This window comes from Phalaenopsis equestris, unplaced genomic scaffold (genome assembly GCF_001263595.1).
Source record: "Phalaenopsis equestris unplaced genomic scaffold, ASM126359v1 Scaffold000753, whole genome shotgun sequence".
NCBI lineage: Eukaryota > Viridiplantae > Streptophyta > Magnoliopsida > Asparagales > Orchidaceae > Phalaenopsis > Phalaenopsis equestris.
The window spans coordinates 86,749-105,609 of record NW_018165193.1 but is presented as its reverse complement, the minus strand read 5'-3'; the positions used below and the strand labels follow the sequence as shown (position 1 = coordinate 105,609).

The following is an 18,861-nucleotide window of genomic DNA, read 5'->3' as shown; positions in this document are numbered from 1 at the left end:
ATGTCTAAGAAGAAGCTTGTTATTGGCACAAAAGATGGAAAAAACTGGGGAGGTGCCTTAATAGATCTCAAGCAATAAGTTTTTTCATTTTCTTTAATAAAATCCTTCTAAGGTTATCTTCAAGATAAAGGTAAAGAAGAGTGGGGTTGGCTAGTTACACTTAATTTGATTTAAAATATTGTAGACCGGTGAAAACATTTTAACTCCATCAATTTAATAAATTATTGAGATTTACTAGGCGCAGCACGAAGGGAATTAAGAAAATGAATAAGTTATTAAACATTAGTTATGATTGACCTTAAAATGCCAATTATACACTTTGATTTTACTTTGATAGCCAAGTTGCATGCTTAAGAAACCTACAAGAGTGACTCGTATAATCTCATGGGGCCTCGCTAAGCTATTAGATTACTTAAGAGCAAGCAATGAGATAAGTTTACAGTTATTGACACGAGTCAATTTTACGTGATTTCACCACATTTTAGTCATGCATTTTACCTACTATTTTATGTATTTATCACGCATTTGCACTTTTTGAAGGTTTTTATTAATGATGTGTAGGTTACAGAAAATTTTGTGTGCATTTTGAAATGAGAAAAATTAAAAAAAAAGTGTTTTGAACAAGTGTGCCCACGCTTGAACTAAGTGTGATCACGCCACGATATTGATGTCAGCGGGGTGACCACGCCCAAATTTGGCATGCCCGCACCGCTCTTTTAAAGTCCCAATGTGACCAAGCCTGAATCGGGCATGACCACACCACCTATTCCAGATCACAAGTGTGACCACACCGGATTTCGGCATGGCCATGTCGATGAAGCGAGAAATATTTTTGTAAAAAAGTTTCTTGCCAAATAAGAGATTTTTTGTTATGAAAATAGGTGTTAGGGCATCTTTAGAAAGGAGAAGCCATTAAAGGTGGTTGGAAATAGAATTTAGAAGGACTTGAGAGTTGCTCCCTTAGGATTTATTCCTTGCTTGGGATTGAAGTCCTAAGGGATTTTTTTCTTTTCCATTTCTCTTATGTTTTTCTTATTTATTTTGAGAGGAGATTGTATAAGAGAGAGATTTTCTTTTATAAAAGATGGGAAAAAATATTTTGTAAGTTCTTCTTTTATAGTTTTACTCAATAATGGTTTTTATAAATTTGATTTCCATCATTATTTCTAACATGAGTGGCTAGGTTCTTTTCGCATCTATGTGATGAAAGAATTATGGTTTTGTAGTTTTCTTGGATTGTTCTTCCCAGTAACATCTTCTTGAGCTTTTAGTTCTATGTCATATTTCATTTATTCATGATCTGATCAAATAACATATTAATATATTTTTTGATCTATGACATCTGCCCGTTGTGTAGAGAAACGAAATGGTTATCCACATAATTCTGGTAAAAACAAACATAGTTTATTAGGATTGTGCCACCTAAAAAAGAGATCAAAATAATCTTGTGGAATGTCATGAGTTTTAAGAGAACTTAACTTCATGGGTTCTAGTCTTCATTTGACTTAGGCCTATACATAAGGAGAACTTCTTATCCCCGTTGACAACTATCACATAGGAGAAAGTTTAGGAATACTATAAACCACCACAATTCCTAAATCACGAAGGCATACACCTTATCTCTCTTGAAGAATTATAAGATTTATATGCTTGCTGCTTTCTTTTATTTTTCAATCTCGTTAATTTTATTTTTATTTTTGAGTTAGGATTTTAGAAACTTCATCTCTTGTTTGTGATGTTTAGCAAATTGAAGATTTGCTCTTTAGAATATTTTTTAGCCTTTTCCTCATATGATCGATACACGATACTCTTTAACTGCATTATTACTTGACACGTATAGTTGTGTGATTGACCAACTTACTTAACGTCAAGTTTTTGATAATCCGACATTATACAATGATTCCAACTTGACTACAAGAAATTAGATCATGTGAGTCATTTGCTGGGGGAATAATGTAGCGTAAGAGGGAGAGTGTTGTCCTTTGACATGCGCCAACTGATTATTAAAGGTGTAGAGAGGTCTAACAATAAGCTGCAACTTTTCCCTAGTTAATGACAATCCCATAAAATTTATGTAGAATAAGACATCGACTTAGCCTCTCCATCGACTATGATTCTATTGACATTGTAAGAAGGTTCATCGATCCTCAAGCTCGTAACAAATCAATCTTGGTGAAAGAATTTAGCCCGATCAAGATCAGATTCATTAAATGTAATGGAGTGATTGACAAGAGTTTTCTTTGGTGAAGGTTATTCATATATCGTAATGAGAGCTTGCTTGATCAGTAGTGGACCTCCTACTATCATTGTATTCTTGGAAAGAATCTGATGATTGTCGTTCTATTACTTATGAGCTTCCTGCCTCTAATAGGGGTATTACTAGTGTGAGGATCTTGCTTTGAATGAACTGGCCTAGAAATCCTTATTGGATCAACCCTTTGATCTTCTCTTAAGTTGAAAGCATGCTTCGGCATCATGGTCTTGAATTCAGTGGAAATGACTATAAAGCTCTTGATTTCACATATTCATCTTCAACATAGGTGACACTTAAGAGTTTTTTTATCCTTAATCACCATAAGGATGTTAACATGTGAAACGTTGAGCAGTATATACTCCTTCTTGGGTCGTGGTTTGTGTATCGATGATCAAGGGGTCAAACTAGGGTTTTCCCGCAGTTCAAACTTCTTCTGTTGAGATGACTCAACAATATTTACGTGATTCTTATTACGATTCTTAAACAATATCTCAAAAATACTTTTTATGTGTACTAATAGCTTTGCTGACATCAATTTGTGTCACAATATGTTGAATGAGATTAGAGTATAAATAAACCGTATCTCACATTAGAGATGAGTAGAAAAGACTAAAGTGTAGTCTCCTTGAAAGTATACCTCTTAATAACTCAAGATGCACTCCCATGATTTGACAAAATTCAATAGATAATCGTAAAAAATAATTCTTCAGTGATTCCCCCTCACTTTGATGGATCCCAAAGAGATGATAGGATGTTTTAATGATCACTCAATTTGTAATAAATTACCCTACAAACCTGTTGGTGAGCGCATTGAAGGTATTAATATTCCCTCCTAAAAGTGATTAAAACCAAGCACATTCTTGAACTTTAAGATTTAGGGGTAAAACTTGATAAAGGAGAGTATCAGGAACTCATTGCATGTGCATGATGATTCTGAAGTGATACTCATGTTATATGGGTTAAAAGTCCCTTCATAAGCATCAATGCTTGGAAACTTAAATTCTATTAGAATAGGGCACTGATGAATGATTTTAGCTTCCAAAGAAGACCCTTGAGATCCACATTAAGTTGAGAAATGACTTATACCCACTTAGGAAAGTCCTTGAGGACTATACATCATAACTCGTTATGAATTATATGTCATCGACCTGCATTCTCTATGCATGTTGTGGGTTTGCTGCCAGGCTTGAATGTAGCAGGTTGATGTGTAGAGTTGATAGTGTCCCTCAGCCTTCTAAAGGGGAGCTCTAGAATGTGGAAGGGTGTAACCTACGTACCTCTCTTCAAAGGATTATAATGTGGCGTGCCCCTCCCATATGTATAACCTTGGGTTGCCAAACTTCATGTAGAAGTCAGAGAATCTCATTTTGAGGTTTCTCAATTCTTCATATATCTTCAAGTAGTGCAAGGGAAGTTCTCTTACTAATAGGATGATGTGTATCTTTAGGAAAAGTAACAAAGGCTTGATGTCCAACACTTAAGAAGTGTACCCTGAAATGATAAGTGTTAGAGCGCGAAGCTCACATATTGCATTTGTTGAACATTGATGAAATATAAACTTCTATAAATGAAATTTTGTTTCCCACAGATGTAACTAAGTTGGTGCGTTCCAAAAAATTCACAGTAATAGAGTAATAGTTTAATGTCATATCTTTCTAAAAAATCCAACATACGTACAAATAATAAAAAGAAATATGATAAGACACCAAAAAATTATATGTGAAAAAACTTGAAGAGGGAAAAAAAACATGGGGCTAGGCTTAGTCAAAATGATCTACTATAAGGGTCTGTATGGGGTGGTTGCAGCTTTCTAAGAAAGTTGTTTGTAAAGGTGCAGTGAATAAGCTAACCTCTTAGAAAGCTGTGATGAGAATTATAAATATAATTTTTTTTCGAAAAAAATCAAACAATAAATTTCTTACAACAACCGCACTTTAACACGTTAGGTGAAAGAACAATTTCTCATCACATAAACTTCTAGAAAGCAACAAGAATGCATTTCCATAAAATAAATTTGTGGTGGTGGTTTAGAACACAAAGCAAGCAAAAAACTATCCCAAACATACCCATAGTTCACAAGTAGAAAATGTACCCTTATCTTGCTAATAGAAAAAATGAGTTATAATGTTATATTAAGTATAATGTTTGTCTGTACACAACATACAAAAGGATTCACTGTATTTTGTATACAATGATCGATAATAATTACCACTGGGAATTATCACCGGGTCTTCAATATACTATGTCTATGATACATCAATGCACCTTATTAAGAATACTCCACATACTACTTCCAGATGCTTCGTTACGCCATGTTGGGAGTACTTGGTTACACCATAGCATTCACCAAAGATGGAGAGTAGGGAGCAATCAACGGTGGACAACGGTTATGAACGATGGAAGTTTTCGTATAGTATTCAGTCCATAATGACTCTGAGATCTAACTCCCTCTACTCGTTCCCCTCAACTGAGGAGAGGGTGTCTATTTATAAGTTTTAGGGGAGGGACATTTTCGTCCTTTGGCGAATTACTCCCATAACTATCCAATCATTTGTCCCATAAAATTTTTAGAATGATTTGATAGTCTTAATGTCCTCAAAATCGGGTGATCTTGGACCCTTTAGATTCCTCTCATCGAGATGCCCAAATTGACTATAAATACATCAAATTCAAAATTCATTTGACCCCATAAATAAAAATAAAAAATTCTATAAAAGAGGTTAACAGCTTGATCTAGCATGGACTTACCTCAGATTGGATTAATTTTGGTATCAATGAGTTGTTTTGTCGATCCAGTCAATTTAACTCTAGGTTTGCTGAAATCAGAGCTTTGAATGATTTTATTTTGAATTAGAACATAGTATTGTTCAAAAAATGCCTTAAGATTCATGTCAAAACCCTCAAAATTCTTTTGAAATGGTCAAATTTGTTGATGACACATCACCCTTAAAGAAAATCTCAATGTCATTATTTTACCTAAAAAAATACTCCATATTTATCAAAAACTTGATGAAATAAAAATGCATTTAGAGTTGGTGATTTGAATTTGAATATTTTTGGTGGGAATCTATTGGTGTAGCTCATCACTTTTTCTTATAAAAGAAACCATTCATTAAAAAAAAAAAAGGAATACTTGTGCATATATACAAACACACATATAGGTTTTTAAATTTTATATTCATAATTAATATGATTCATTTTCATAAAAAAATATTAAAAATTTACTTTAATATTGTTTATTTAAAATAACTATTTTAAGTATTAACTTATGTGAAGGATAAATAATATTAACATTTAATTAGTTATTTTACTACATTTAAATTATTTATAAGAAATGTCTTAAATGCTAAAGTAAAATTCACATATAAACTTTATTGACATAAATTTTTAATTTAAATTAGTAAAAGAATTCATAATTTATTGATTTTTAAGAAAATAATGAATTATAAATTATAAAATACAAGACTAAAAGTTTTGAGCAAATCATTTTCTACTTTAAGCAATAAATTATGAATATTTTAAAATGACTTATTAATTATATAACATCAAGTTCGGCAGGAAAGGAAAAATGGAGATCGGTTTCGGTTTTTTAGATTATAAATTTAAATAATAAATTTAGAATTGGCTATTAAAAAATTTTAAGAACTGATCTATCCTCGCTAAACAACAAGACGGAAGCCGTCTCCATTGACGAAAGCTTGGGAGCTGGCTAACTGTAAGAAAGCAGAGCTATACGGCTATTGCCTGTCCCTCGGCCCCTCCATGCCAGTCTCTGTCCCTCTCTTTTCTCTCTCAACACAACGATGGAAATAGAGAACCTCTTTTTTGCCGTTAAATCATTACTCTGTAGAGTGTATACTCCAAGCCCAAGGAGCTGAGAAGAATCACTTCTTCCCAGTAAGAATCTCCTTCTTTACGTATAACAGAGACGCAGATCTCGTGCAAGGGTCCTGTGCCGAGAATGCTGCTTTGTTCGCTTCTAAACACTTCTTTACCCTCCTCCATGGCCTTCCTTTACTGATCTTTGGGCTCTCCTAACTTGGTTTATGTTAGTTTCATCGCTGTTTTCGGAAGCTATTATCATGGATATAAGGGGGAAACTGTAGCGGGTTTGGTCTACTTCCTCACTCCACTTTAGGGTTCTTCTTTGTCATGCTTCTAAACACTTCTCTACCCTCCTCCATGGCCTTCCTTTACTGATCTTTTGGCTCTTCTAACTTGGTTTATGTTAGTTTCATCGCTATTTTGGGAAGCTATTACATGGAGATAAGGGGGAAACTGTAGCGGGTTTGGTATACTTCCTCACTCCACTTTAGGGTTCTTCTTTGTCATTTACAGTATGGGTTACATCTCAAGAAAGCTCTTGCCTGCGTGCGAAAATGTTTGCCTCTGCTGTCCGGCGTTGAATCCGAGTTCTCGGCGGCCGGTGAAGCGGTACAAGAAGTTGCTTTCGGAAATATTCATAAAAAACCTTGTAAGAATCGACGTTTTCCTTTGCTCAATGGCTATTTTGTTCTTGCTTGACTTTTGTTTGGCTCTTGTGTCTCTTCCATCTGATCAAAATGTCATCCCATTGTCTGTTTCTTGCTTGTATTTCTTGTCCTTGTTTCTAGATTGAAAAGTTTTGTTCTGGAGTTGAGTCCAATATTTGTTATGTGAAGTTGTTATTGTCTTTCGGTCTGTTATGCTCGTTGAGGAGCGTTTAGGATGAAAACTTGCTGAATAATAGAGGATTAGAGTTTTGCTGATCTTATTAATGTGGGAAGTGAGTGTTCTGCAGAACATATGGAGAATAATTTCTCGTTGTTTTTAGCCGTTTCTAAATAGCTTATGCAGCTTTAAAGGTATACAATCTTTCATACTTCAGCAGGAGATCTACCAAATTAAAGCTCACAAACCAAGCTAAGATGTATTGGGTTGGTGTGGAATTACAAGTAGAATGATTGGGGTTAGAACCAAAAATTACATGGTTTGAAAAGATCTATGAAATTAAAGAAAAATTTCTTTTTTTGACTAATGATGTTTGGTGTGCAATAAATAAGATCTACCAAATTAAAGCTCACAAACCAAGCTAAGATGTATTGGGTTGGTGTGGAATTACAAGTAGAATGATTGGGGTTAGAACCAAAAATTACATGGTTTGAAAAGATCTATGAAATTAAAGAAAAATTTCTTTTTTTGACTAATGATGTTTGGTGTGCAATAAATAAGATCTACCAAATTAAAGCTCACAAACCAAGCTAAGATGTATTGGGTTGGTGTGGAATTACAAGTAGAATGATTGGGGTTAGAACCAAAAATTACATGGTTTGAAAAGATCTATGAAATTAAAGAAAAATTTCTTTTTTTGACTAATGATGTTTGGTGTGCAATAAATAAGATCTACCAAATTAAAGCTCACAAACCAAGCTAAGATGTATTGGGTTGGTGTGGAATTACAAGTAGAATGATTGGGGTTAGAACCAAAAATTACATGGTTTGAAAAGATCTATGAAATTAAAGAAAAATTTCTTTTTTTGACTAATGATGTTTGGTGTGCAATAAATAAGATCTACCAAATTAAAGCTCACAAACCAAGCTAAGATGTATTGGGTTGGTGTGGAATTACAAGTAGAATGATTGGGGTTAGAACCAAAAATTACATGGTTTGAAAAGATCTATGAAATTAAAGAAAAATTTCTTTTTTTGACTAATGATGTTTGGTGTGCAATAAATAAGATCTACCAAATTAAAGCTCACAAACCAAGCTAAGATGTATTGGGTTGGTGTGGAATTACAAGTAGAATGATTGGGGTTAGAACCAAAAATTACATGGTTTGAAAAGATCTATGAAATTAAAGAAAAATTTCTTTTTTTGACTAATGATGTTTGGTGTGCAATAAATAAGATCTACCAAATTAAAGCTTACAAACCAAGCTAAGATGTATTGGGTTGGTGTGGAATTACAAGTAGAATGATTGGGGTTAGAACCAAAAATTACATGGTTTGAAAAGATCTATGAAATTAAATTGCTGTTAAAGAAAAACCTTATTGTTATGTGCTCTATTACTAGTGAGCTCAACTTTTTATAATAATGTACCAAGGTTGTAACTGCGTACATGAATAAAATTTAAGAATTGCTGCCATAGTTTGAAATTAGGGAGGATTTGAAAACAATACGTTCTAAGTGTAGGATTTCTTTAATCTTGAACTTATCATAGAGTTGATACCACATTAAGTTAATTTGCCTGGTAGGATTTTTATTTGGCTTTAGATTTTGAACAACTCTACACGTTTCTTGCATCTAAATGGTTTTATTTGTACATAGGAAATCCTTCTTTTTGCCAAATTAGTCTATACCAAATGAGCACATCGAAAGTTAAAAACATTACTGTTAGGAAAGAGTCAGGAACAAAAATCTTTGCTATGTAAAGACATGTGTTGTATGTCACTAAACGGGTCAAGCTTGCAACTAAATGGCTTAGTAGAAATTTACACATCAATGTCTAAAAAGAAGAAAATAAGGATGATGATGGGGAAGATGTGCATGAATTCAAAGGAATTTATGACTATGAGAATGCTTTGCTTGAGAACCGTTTAATGATCATATGATATGTATGACACAACCAAGTTCAAATATGATTCCTTACTAAGTTTAAACATGATGAAAGCCTTATAAGCCTTCAAATTGCTCTTGAACAAACAAAATTAAAAACTAAATTTTATCTATAGCTTTACGATATAGCTTGGGTACATAAAACTATGTTTTATGTAACCCAATCCCATTTAACTTATCATATATGCTGACAAGGTATTATATGTTGTCTTACTAGTTAATGTTGCACATCATTCTTGATTGGCTTTGGTGATTTTGATTCAACTCATTTTGAGAAGTCTTCTTATGCCATATAAGGCAACTATGGGATGATCATTTTGAAATCTTTTAAGGCGTCGATTGATTGGTTGAAAAAAGGAATGCAAAATAAATGAAATCCAGTGTGCTCTAAGTGCAATTTATTAGGAATACTTAGGGGCTATTTGGTTTCATATAATATAAATTCAAGGGAAATATTTTCTTTGTTTGATCAAGTGCATACAAAGTAAAGTGAAAGCAATGTTTATAATATTTGAGTTGTTTGTAAAGAAAATTGAAAAAATTGAAAAAATTGAATCAATGCTGTTATGTTTGATAAAATTCAATCCAATGTTTTTAAAAGCGTGCTTCAAAGCATGATTCACTAGCAAAGCGAAGAGAAAATCCTTCTCACGTGCAGCTCAAGCTTTTTGCACACTAGGTTCATGCGAAAATGGAGGAACGAGGCATCCCTCGAGCTTGGAAAGTACCTTGCTGTCGCAGTTTTGGAATCTATTGCACTCCTCTCTTGTTCTTTGTTTTCTTCTTTTTTTCTTCTTCTCTATTTCTTCTTCCTCTGTTTTTCAAGTTGTCTTTCTCTTACTCTCTGTCTCTCGTGTGTGAACTGAAGGGATGAGACGAGGAAAATACTCCCTCTTCAAGTTGCGGTGGGAGGTGGAAGTCCCATTCGAATGGCAACTGCTGTGCATGTGTCGTAAACGCTTAACATTAGGATTGACCTTCATAAAAACAGACTTTCCTAACCACTCAACACCTTTATAGGATTTACATTCATAAAGACAACTCTCTCACTTCAAATTCCACTGGTTGATGTTTACTATCATAATATTTCCTCAGTTTATCTTGAAAAACTCGCAAACTATCACAAATTAACTGGATCTTCTCAATTGTTTCATCAACTAAATCAACAACATTTTATTTCCTTTCACATTTCTGCCCAACAAAAAGGTGTCCTGCATTTTCTTCCATATAAGGCTTTATAAGGAACCATACCAATACTAGTTTGGAAGGTATTGTTGTAGATGTGCATTTCCTAGTTTCCACCAAAGTTAGGAGCCTAATGTTGAAGTAGGTCTTCTGATATTTGTATCGTTCTCTCTGACTGATTGTCAGTTCAGGATAAAAAACTATACTGAATGTCAGTTAAATACCCAAAGTCCCTTGAATTTCCCTCCGTCTCTTGAATTTTCCTCCACAATCTGGATGTGAATCAACTATCTTAATCTGAAACAGTAAACTTTGGGGATCCACGCAGTCGAATAATTTTAACATAAGTTATGGTTAAGTTGTCCACAAAATCCATCCGTTTGATATGCAAGAATTGTGCACTTGGTCAGACGATCAGTACCACACATCACATTCTTGCTTTGGTCTTGGTAGCCCCGTCATGAATTCCTTTGCAATTTCCTCCCATTTTCATTACAGTATAGGGATTGGTTACAATAACCCACTAGGCTTCTTATGCTCAGTCTTAATCATTTGACAAGTAAGACATTTTATTACGAACTTTGTTACACTGCGCTTCAACCTTGACAACCAAAATAAGCCTTTAAGCTATTGATACATCTCGTTGTTTTTTGGATGTATGGTGTTTCTGAATATTGTGCCTCATGAAGCATTTCTTTTCATAAATCATTCACATTAGGAATCAAAATTTTATTCCTGACTTCAACAACTTTTCTTTATCTCTCATTTTTCCCTAATTGACCTTCATTTATCTGGTTTAATATTTTCAGTTTTCAGTTTCAGAAACTCTGTATCATTTGAAAATGCATCTTGATTTTCAGTTAATATTTTCAGAAACTCTGTATCATTTGAAAATGCATCTTGTATTCTATCCTTCAAAGTTTGGCTAGAAGAGCATCTGATTCAATAATACAAAACTTTCATCATTTGTTACCACTACAGATAATTGTAAGCGCTTTATATTTTTAATCAATTCTGCTTGTTGTGTAATTATCCAGTTAGCCTTTCCACTTGTCTTCTTGCTTAATGCTCCAACAACTACACTTGCTTTCCGCGGGTGATATTGTATATCCAAATCATAATCTTTGATAGATTCAAACCATCACTTTTGCCTTAAATTCAGCTCATTCTGTGTAAAATATACTTTAAACTTTGGTGATCTATGACACTTCGCACTCGACACCATATAAATTATGCCTCCATATCTTTAAAGCAAATGCAATTGTTGCTAGCTCCAAATCATGTGTTGTATAATTTTTCTCATGAGTTTTCAGTTGTCTAGAGGCATAAGCAGTTATCTTTCTGTGTTGCATAAGCCCACATTCAAGTTTTCTTAGAGACGCATCATTATAATTCAGAAAGCCTTCTGTCCCTGAGGGAATAATCAATACTGGAGCTGTTATCAAACACATCTTCAACTTCTAAAATGATTCCTCGCAACGATCTGTCCACTCAAATTTCACCTCCTTTTGAATCATACTAGATTAAGCCATTGCGATCTGAGAGAAAATTTCAACAAATCTTCTATAATAACCCGTCAGGGATAGGAAACTCTGAACTTTTGTAATAGTGGTTGGTTTAGGCCAATCAAAAATTTCTTTAACCTTGATTGTGATACCTTCACCGCTAATGATATGCCCCAAGAATGTGATACTTCATAACCAGAATTCACACTTTTATAACTTAGCTTATAATTGATTCTTCCTTAGTGTTTGCAGAACAATTTGAAGATGATTTGCACGATGAATCTCATCATTGGAATATATTAGAATATTGTCGATAAAGTCAATCACGAATCTATCTAGAAATGGTCGAAAGATTCCATTCATCAGATCCATAAAAATTGCAGGTGCATTTGACATCCCAAAAAAGCATCACCACGACCTCAGAATGCTTTTATCTAATGCTAAAAACTGTCGGTGTTATATTGTTTTTTTTAATTCTTAACTAGTGATAATTTGAGCACATATCAATCTTGAATAAGACAAAAACCCTTTCAAACAATAAAAAAGATCTTCAATTCTTGTTAATGTGTATTTGTTCTTGATTTTGAGTTTGTTTAATTCTCGACAATCAATGCATAACTTTAAGCATCATTTTTTCTTCTTAACAACAAGTAGTACAACTACCTAAGGAGAAGTGCTTGGCCTATTAAATTTATTCCCTAGTAAGTCCTTCAGTTTACTCTTTAATTCTTGTAGCTCCTTGATTGCCATTTTATAAAGTGCTTTTGCCACTGATTCTGCACCTGGTATTACATCGATAGATAAATCTCTCTTCTTGGAGGCAAAATTGGCAATTCGTCTAATAATATTTCTGAGGACTCCTTTATTACTGACATATCCCCCAATTTCTTAGGTTCTTTCACAATATGAATGACATGAACTTAGCAATCTTGATACTCTTTTGCTCACAATTTGCATGCCTTTAAACTAGGTATCATCATAGATAAGTCTCCAACATATTAGAATTCTTAAAATCCAGGGACATCAAATTTAACTATCTTTTTGAGCAATCAATGGTTGTAAAGTGATTAGATAATCCATCCATCTCAAGGATTATTTCAAATTTGGTTAATGTTAGCATTATCAAATTAGCCTTGAAGCTTCTATTGCAGATGACCAGGTTTACATAACTTCTATCTACTATTTTGTGAGTCCATCACAGATGGTCAAATTTACATAACTTCTATCAACTATTATGCAAGGCAGAATGATTGATAAGTCATCAAACATCTTGAGTAATTCTAATTCTTTAGATCTCACAAACTTTTCAGCCAGTATCAACTAGAGTTCTGACCAATTTGTTTTGGATAAATTTAAAACCTAAACAAGAAAAATATAAGTCTCATAATATATAAAAATTTGGTAGGTCTATTGAAATAAAAAATACCTATAACGACGTCAGGTGAATCGTTTGCTTCTTGTTGAGCCAGTGCATATACTCTAGTTTGTACACTCCGACTAAAGTTGATCCTAATGGCTCAATTAGCCTCTTTCTCCCAAAAGTCCTTTGAGGAGATGAAGCAGTAACTCTGGTATCAACATGGGGTCTCTGGCCCAAGGTGGTGGAGCTATCCATGTGTCCTAGTTACCAAAAATAGGTATTACTGCCTGACAAACATTCTCCTCTGTGTGCATTTCCACTCTTGACGTAGGTCATGGCATTGCCGATGCTTCCAGTACTGCTACCACTATTGTTGGGTTGAGGGTTCATGTTGGACTTGACAATATTTTGAGCAAATAGACTGAATGTCTTTTCCTTTGCTTTCATTCCAATAAATAGTAGTTTGTAAAATCTATTTTAGGTACATAATATTCAGTATATTCTAAATTAAGTAACTTAATTAATACATAATCATAATCTAAATAATTAACAAAAAGGAAAGAATCCGTGTAAATATAATATTTCCCTCTTTGCAGTATTACGAAGAAGGAAACTCTTTATTCTGTCTGATTTCTTTTATTCCGGATTGATATCCCCCTTCAAATTGATGCAAACTGGTCAAGAAACATCAATTTGCTGACAAGAGACTGATGACGATGTCGAGAAAGAGGTTTAGTAAATATATCAGTTGTTTGAAGATCAGAAGGGATATGAGGAAGAGATATAACACCCTCCTCAATGAGATATAACACCCTCCTCATAGGCTTCTCGAATGGAATGACAGTCCACTTCAATGTGTTTCATGTGTTCATGAAAAATGAGATTAGCAGCAATCTGGATAGCATTAGTATTATCTGCATGAAACGAGATTAGCAGCAATCTGGATAGCATAGTATTATCTGCATGAAGAGAAGTAGACTCAAGCTGAGGAAAATCAAGCTCAGCCAGCATGCCACGAAGCCAAATGATTTCAGAACAAGCAGGGGACATAGCGCGATATTCTGATTCAGTGGATGACTTAGATACTCGATATTGTTTCTTGCTCTTCCAAGAGATTAAAGAGTTGCCGAGAAACATGCACCATCCAGTAATAGATCGGCGTGTATCAGAACAACTAGCCCAATCAACATCACTATAGGTTGTTAAGGTGATAGGAGACTCCGCAGAAAAGAACAAATCATGATAAGTACCTTTCAAATATCGAATAATATGTCGAACTGCAGCTAAATGAAGATGTGTAGGGGCTTGCATAAATTAACTAACTTGTTGCACAACAAATAAAATATCAGGACGCGTAATAGTCAGATAATTGAGACTGTCAATCAGTTGTCTATATAGAGATGATTCAGATAGAAAGTCACAATCATTCTATTGATATTTGACATTTACTTCCAAAGGAGTATCAGTGGAGCGACCATCTTGAAGACTAGTCAAAGCAATGAGTCCCTTCGTATAGTTGTGCTGACGAAGAAAAATACCGGCGACAGAAGATTGAATCTCGAGTCCTAAGAAATAAGTTAATGACCCTAAATCTTTCATATGAAAAGATCCCTGAAGACTTTTCTGTAGTTGAGACATCAATTGATTATCAGATCCTATGATGACAATATCATCAACATATACTAATAACAAAACAATTCCCTTGTCAGTTTTGCAAAGAAATAATGATGAATCATACTGAATTTGAATAAAAGAAGAGTATTGCGAAACTTTTCAAACCAGACCCGTGGAGCCTGTTTCAAACCATATAGGGACCTTTTGAGCTTACAAATATCATGTGAAGGTGTAGAAAATAAGCCTGGAGGAAGAGTCATATAGACGTCTTCTTTGAGATCCCCATGTAAGAATGCATTCTTAACATCCATCTGCTTTAAGAACCGGCCTTTAGATGCAAATAACACTAGTCGGACATTTGTCATCTTAGCCACAGGTGCAAATGTTTCGTCATAATCAATCCCGTATTCCTCCTGTCGATTGCCAAGAGCTACCAATCTTGCTTTATATCGATCAAGAGAGCAATCATATCGAAGTTTAAGAGAATAAACCCATTTACATCCAATGGGTTTAACACCTGTAGGACATGAAACAATATCCCAAGTGTGATTATCTTGAAGTGTCTGAAGTTCCTCTTTCATGGCTTTGACCCAACAAGTCTTTTTAGCAGCTTGAAAGTAAGAAGTAGGAACAGTAACATTAGTTAAAATTGCAAAATACCCATATCTATCTGGAGGACGGATACGTCGGGTTGATCGTCGAATACTTATTGGAGCAATTTTTGGATCAGGGTTGGGGACGTTTGAAGGTGAAGGGGGCAGACGTCGTGTGTAGACTATGTCTGGCTTGAAGCTTTTATCAGCAGAAGTGGAAGTATAACTGTATCTGATGTGGACACATGATGCTGAAAGTAATATTCATGTTCAAAGAAAATCACATTTCGAGAAATATGCCATTGACAATTAATCGAATCATAACACACAATCCTTTACGATTAGGACTGTACCCCATAAAGGCACATCGTACTGAATTAATCGAATCATAACACAATTTTTTATGGTTAGGACTGTACCCCATAAAGGCACATCGTACTGACTGAGCTGTCAATTTATGATGTTCATGAGCAGGTAGATGAACAAAACAGACACATCTGAAAGTATGTAGCGTATAATAATTAGGGTGTTTATGAAAAACACGATAGTAGGGAGGCTCATATTTCAATTGTTGAGATGGTAAACGATTAATGAGATAAACTGTAGTAGATAAAGCTTCAGTCCAAAATCTAGCTGGAACAGAAAATTCTATCAGTAATGTGCGCATAGTATCCAATAGATGTCGATTTTTTCTTCAGCAACTCCAGTTTGCTGCGATGTATAGGGACATGAACGTTGTGAAACAATCACTTTGTTCTGGAGAAATGCTTGAAACTCATGAGACATGTATTCACCGCCATTGTCAAATCGTAATATTTAATGCGAGTGGAGAATTGAGTTTCAACATATGCTAAAAATGTTTGGAATACAATAAATACTTCTGTTTTGACACGTAAAAAATAGATCCAAGTCAATCGACTGTAATCATCAATAAATGTCACAAAATATCTATATTGAGCATGTGAAACAACTGGTGTAATTCTCCAAACATCACTATGAATAATGTTAAAACATTTATTGGCATGACAGCCTGAACTAGGAAAAGGTAATATCTTGTTTTTTCCAAGTTTACAAACAGAACAGTTAACTATTAAATTCTTATCTGTAGAATAAAAAATGCCATTTTTATGTAAATGCTTCCACACCATATCATTTGTGCCTGAACTAGGAAAAGTTAATATCTTGCTTTTTCCAAGTTTACAAACATAACAATTAACTATTAAATTTTTATCTGTAGAATAAAAAATGTCATTTTTATGTAAATGCTTCCACACCATATCATTTGGAGTCTTTTATGCCAGACGTGTGCCTTATTTTCAACAACTGAAGATGCTAATGAAATATTCTGAAAAATAGTAAATTTCAATGGAAGTAGTCAACCAACTTTAGCCCCTTTCGCTATCACCTTCCCCGACACCTGATCCTGCACAATACAACCATCACGAGAAAAATGTACTTTACAATTTGACAAACAAAGAGTAAGTTAGTAGATAATTTAGGAGAAATCAAAACATGTTTTATGTTTGATGGATGAGTTAATATCACCAACTGTCGTAATTGGAATATTATTCCCATTAACAACCTGAATATGTTGAGTATCAGTGTATGGTCGTTGGTTATGTAATAGCTTAGCAGTGCTAGTCATATGATTTGTGGCCCTTGAATCAACAAACCAAGGAGAAGTAACCGAAGAAATAATTTTACCTTTCCCTTGAAGGCTGATATAAAATGCAGAGAGAACTATCTGTTGAACCATATAGGGTGTGACAGTTGATTGATTATTATCAGCAACACTAGTAGTCAAGGCAGGATTGTCGGATACCGTGGCATGAAGTGATTGTGGTTTGTGATTTTGGGTCGTGTTGGGCATTCCGTAAGAGTATGACTCTTTTGCTTATAATAATTACATTCCTTATTTTCACAATTCCGTGTTATATGACCAAATTTCTTGCAGTTGTAGCACTGCACTGACCCCTTCGCTTTAGTCTTAGCAGCATATGCCACATTAATTATTTATGATGATCCACCTGCTGTACTGATAGTATATTGTGTCGCCAATCTTTGTTCTTCGCGCAATAATTGCCCAAAACAAACATCCAAACACGGAATCAGATCTCTGTTCAACAACCCAACTCGAGCAATCTCAAATTCAGGTCTCAGTTTCATTAAAAACTGATCACGACGACTTTCTTCATGAATAGCTTGAAGACTAGCTAAGTTCTCTTTTGACACTTTAACATAGATAATACCAGTATATTCACTCTATAAATTTAAAAATCCAGAATAATATTGTTCAATTGAAAGATTACTCCGACTATAATTATTCATGTCAAGTTTCAATTGGAAGCGTTTCGCAGAATTATCATGATTATAAACGCGCTTCAAATATTCTCACATTTCTTTTGCTGTGCTAAATGATCGTAAATTGTTTACCATATGAGCCTCAATTGATCCCAAAATCCAGGAAATAATTCGATCATCCTTTGCTTCCCATTGACCAAGATCTTTTGTCTCAGTAGGAGCTGAGGAAGATCCATCAATATGACCCCAAAACTTCTTCCCTTTTAAGAACATTCTGAGCTGAAATTCCCATGCGGCATAATTCTTTCCCGTAAATCTGACAGCTAAGATTTCAGAAGACATTTTAAATATATTAATCTCGATCAAAATATCCAAGATAAATAAAATTCAAAGGCTAGGGTCGAAGATCGAAGAGTGGTGATCGTGACAAGCCGTGAAGTTTGAATAGGTCGCGATCGAGACGATCGAAAGCAGTGGATCGCGCAAATCACGGCAGTTTGCTGTAGTAGCGGATCACGACAGTTTTGGAACGAGTCACAAATACGGCAGTTTTGGAACAAGCGGATCACGGCAGTTTGCTGTAGTAGCGGCAGATTGCGGCAGTAGCGTCAGATCGCAGCAGCGGCAGGAGCGAACAAGATGCACCAGAATATCGCGACAGAACGAGCGACGATCGCGGGAAGCGAGCAGATTGCGGCGGATCGCACTGGAACGAGCAATTTGATCGCGGCAGGGGCGAACTAGATGCCGCACCAGAGATCGCGCAGGAGGAGCGAGCGAATGAAATGAGCAGATCGCGGCAGAACGAAGTTTCAGAAGATGTGGGACGAAGATGTCGTGGAACACAACACCAGAGGTTCGATCGAAGGAGCAGCGACAGAACTCAAACAAAGCGGACAAAGATGCCGCAGAACTCAAAGACAAGAACGAGCGCTCCAGTGAGGAAGCAATCGAAGATGCCAGCCAAAGATAACAAATCTAAAATTTGAAGGATTCAGGCTCTGATACCATGACAATATTTTGAGCAAATAGGCTGAATGTCTTTTTCTTTGCTTTCATTCCAATAAATAGTAGTTTGTACAATCTATTTTAGGTACATAATATTCAGTATTTTCTAAATTAATTAACTTAATTAATACATAATCATAATCTAAATAATTAGCAAAAAGCGGAAAGAATCTGTGTAAATATAATATTTCTCTCTTTGCAGTATTGCGAAGAAGAAAACTCTTTATTCTATCTGATTTCTTTTATTTCTGATTGATAGGACTGCCTAGTTGGACCAACTGGGTTGCTTGCCCTGTTCTGGATCTATCATCTCCTTTTCTTTTGAAAATTATTACGTAACCAACAGATCAATCTATATTCTTCTTGCTCTTTCCACTAGAATTGAGCAATACATAATGCCCAAAGGGATTAAAAGCTGTCTGATCACATCCTTCAATCCAAATAGA

The 18,861-nt window shown here is 34.8% G+C and overlaps 1 protein-coding gene across 1 annotated transcript in view; it reads left to right on the top strand.

The window, feature by feature from the left end:
* Positions 1 to 5,907: 5,907 nt before the first annotated feature.
* LOC110030690 overlaps positions 5,908 to 18,861 on the top strand; it is an 86,109-nt gene continuing 73,155 nt past the window's right edge. The window contains exons 1-3 of the mRNA XM_020733533.1: positions 5,908 to 6,151; positions 6,487 to 6,728; positions 17,995 to 18,263. Coding sequence (XP_020589192.1) covers positions 6,594 to 6,728; positions 17,995 to 18,263 — 404 coding nt within the window. The 5' untranslated portion in view covers positions 5,908 to 6,151; positions 6,487 to 6,593. The remainder of the gene's footprint in view (positions 6,152 to 6,486; positions 6,729 to 17,994; positions 18,264 to 18,861) is intronic.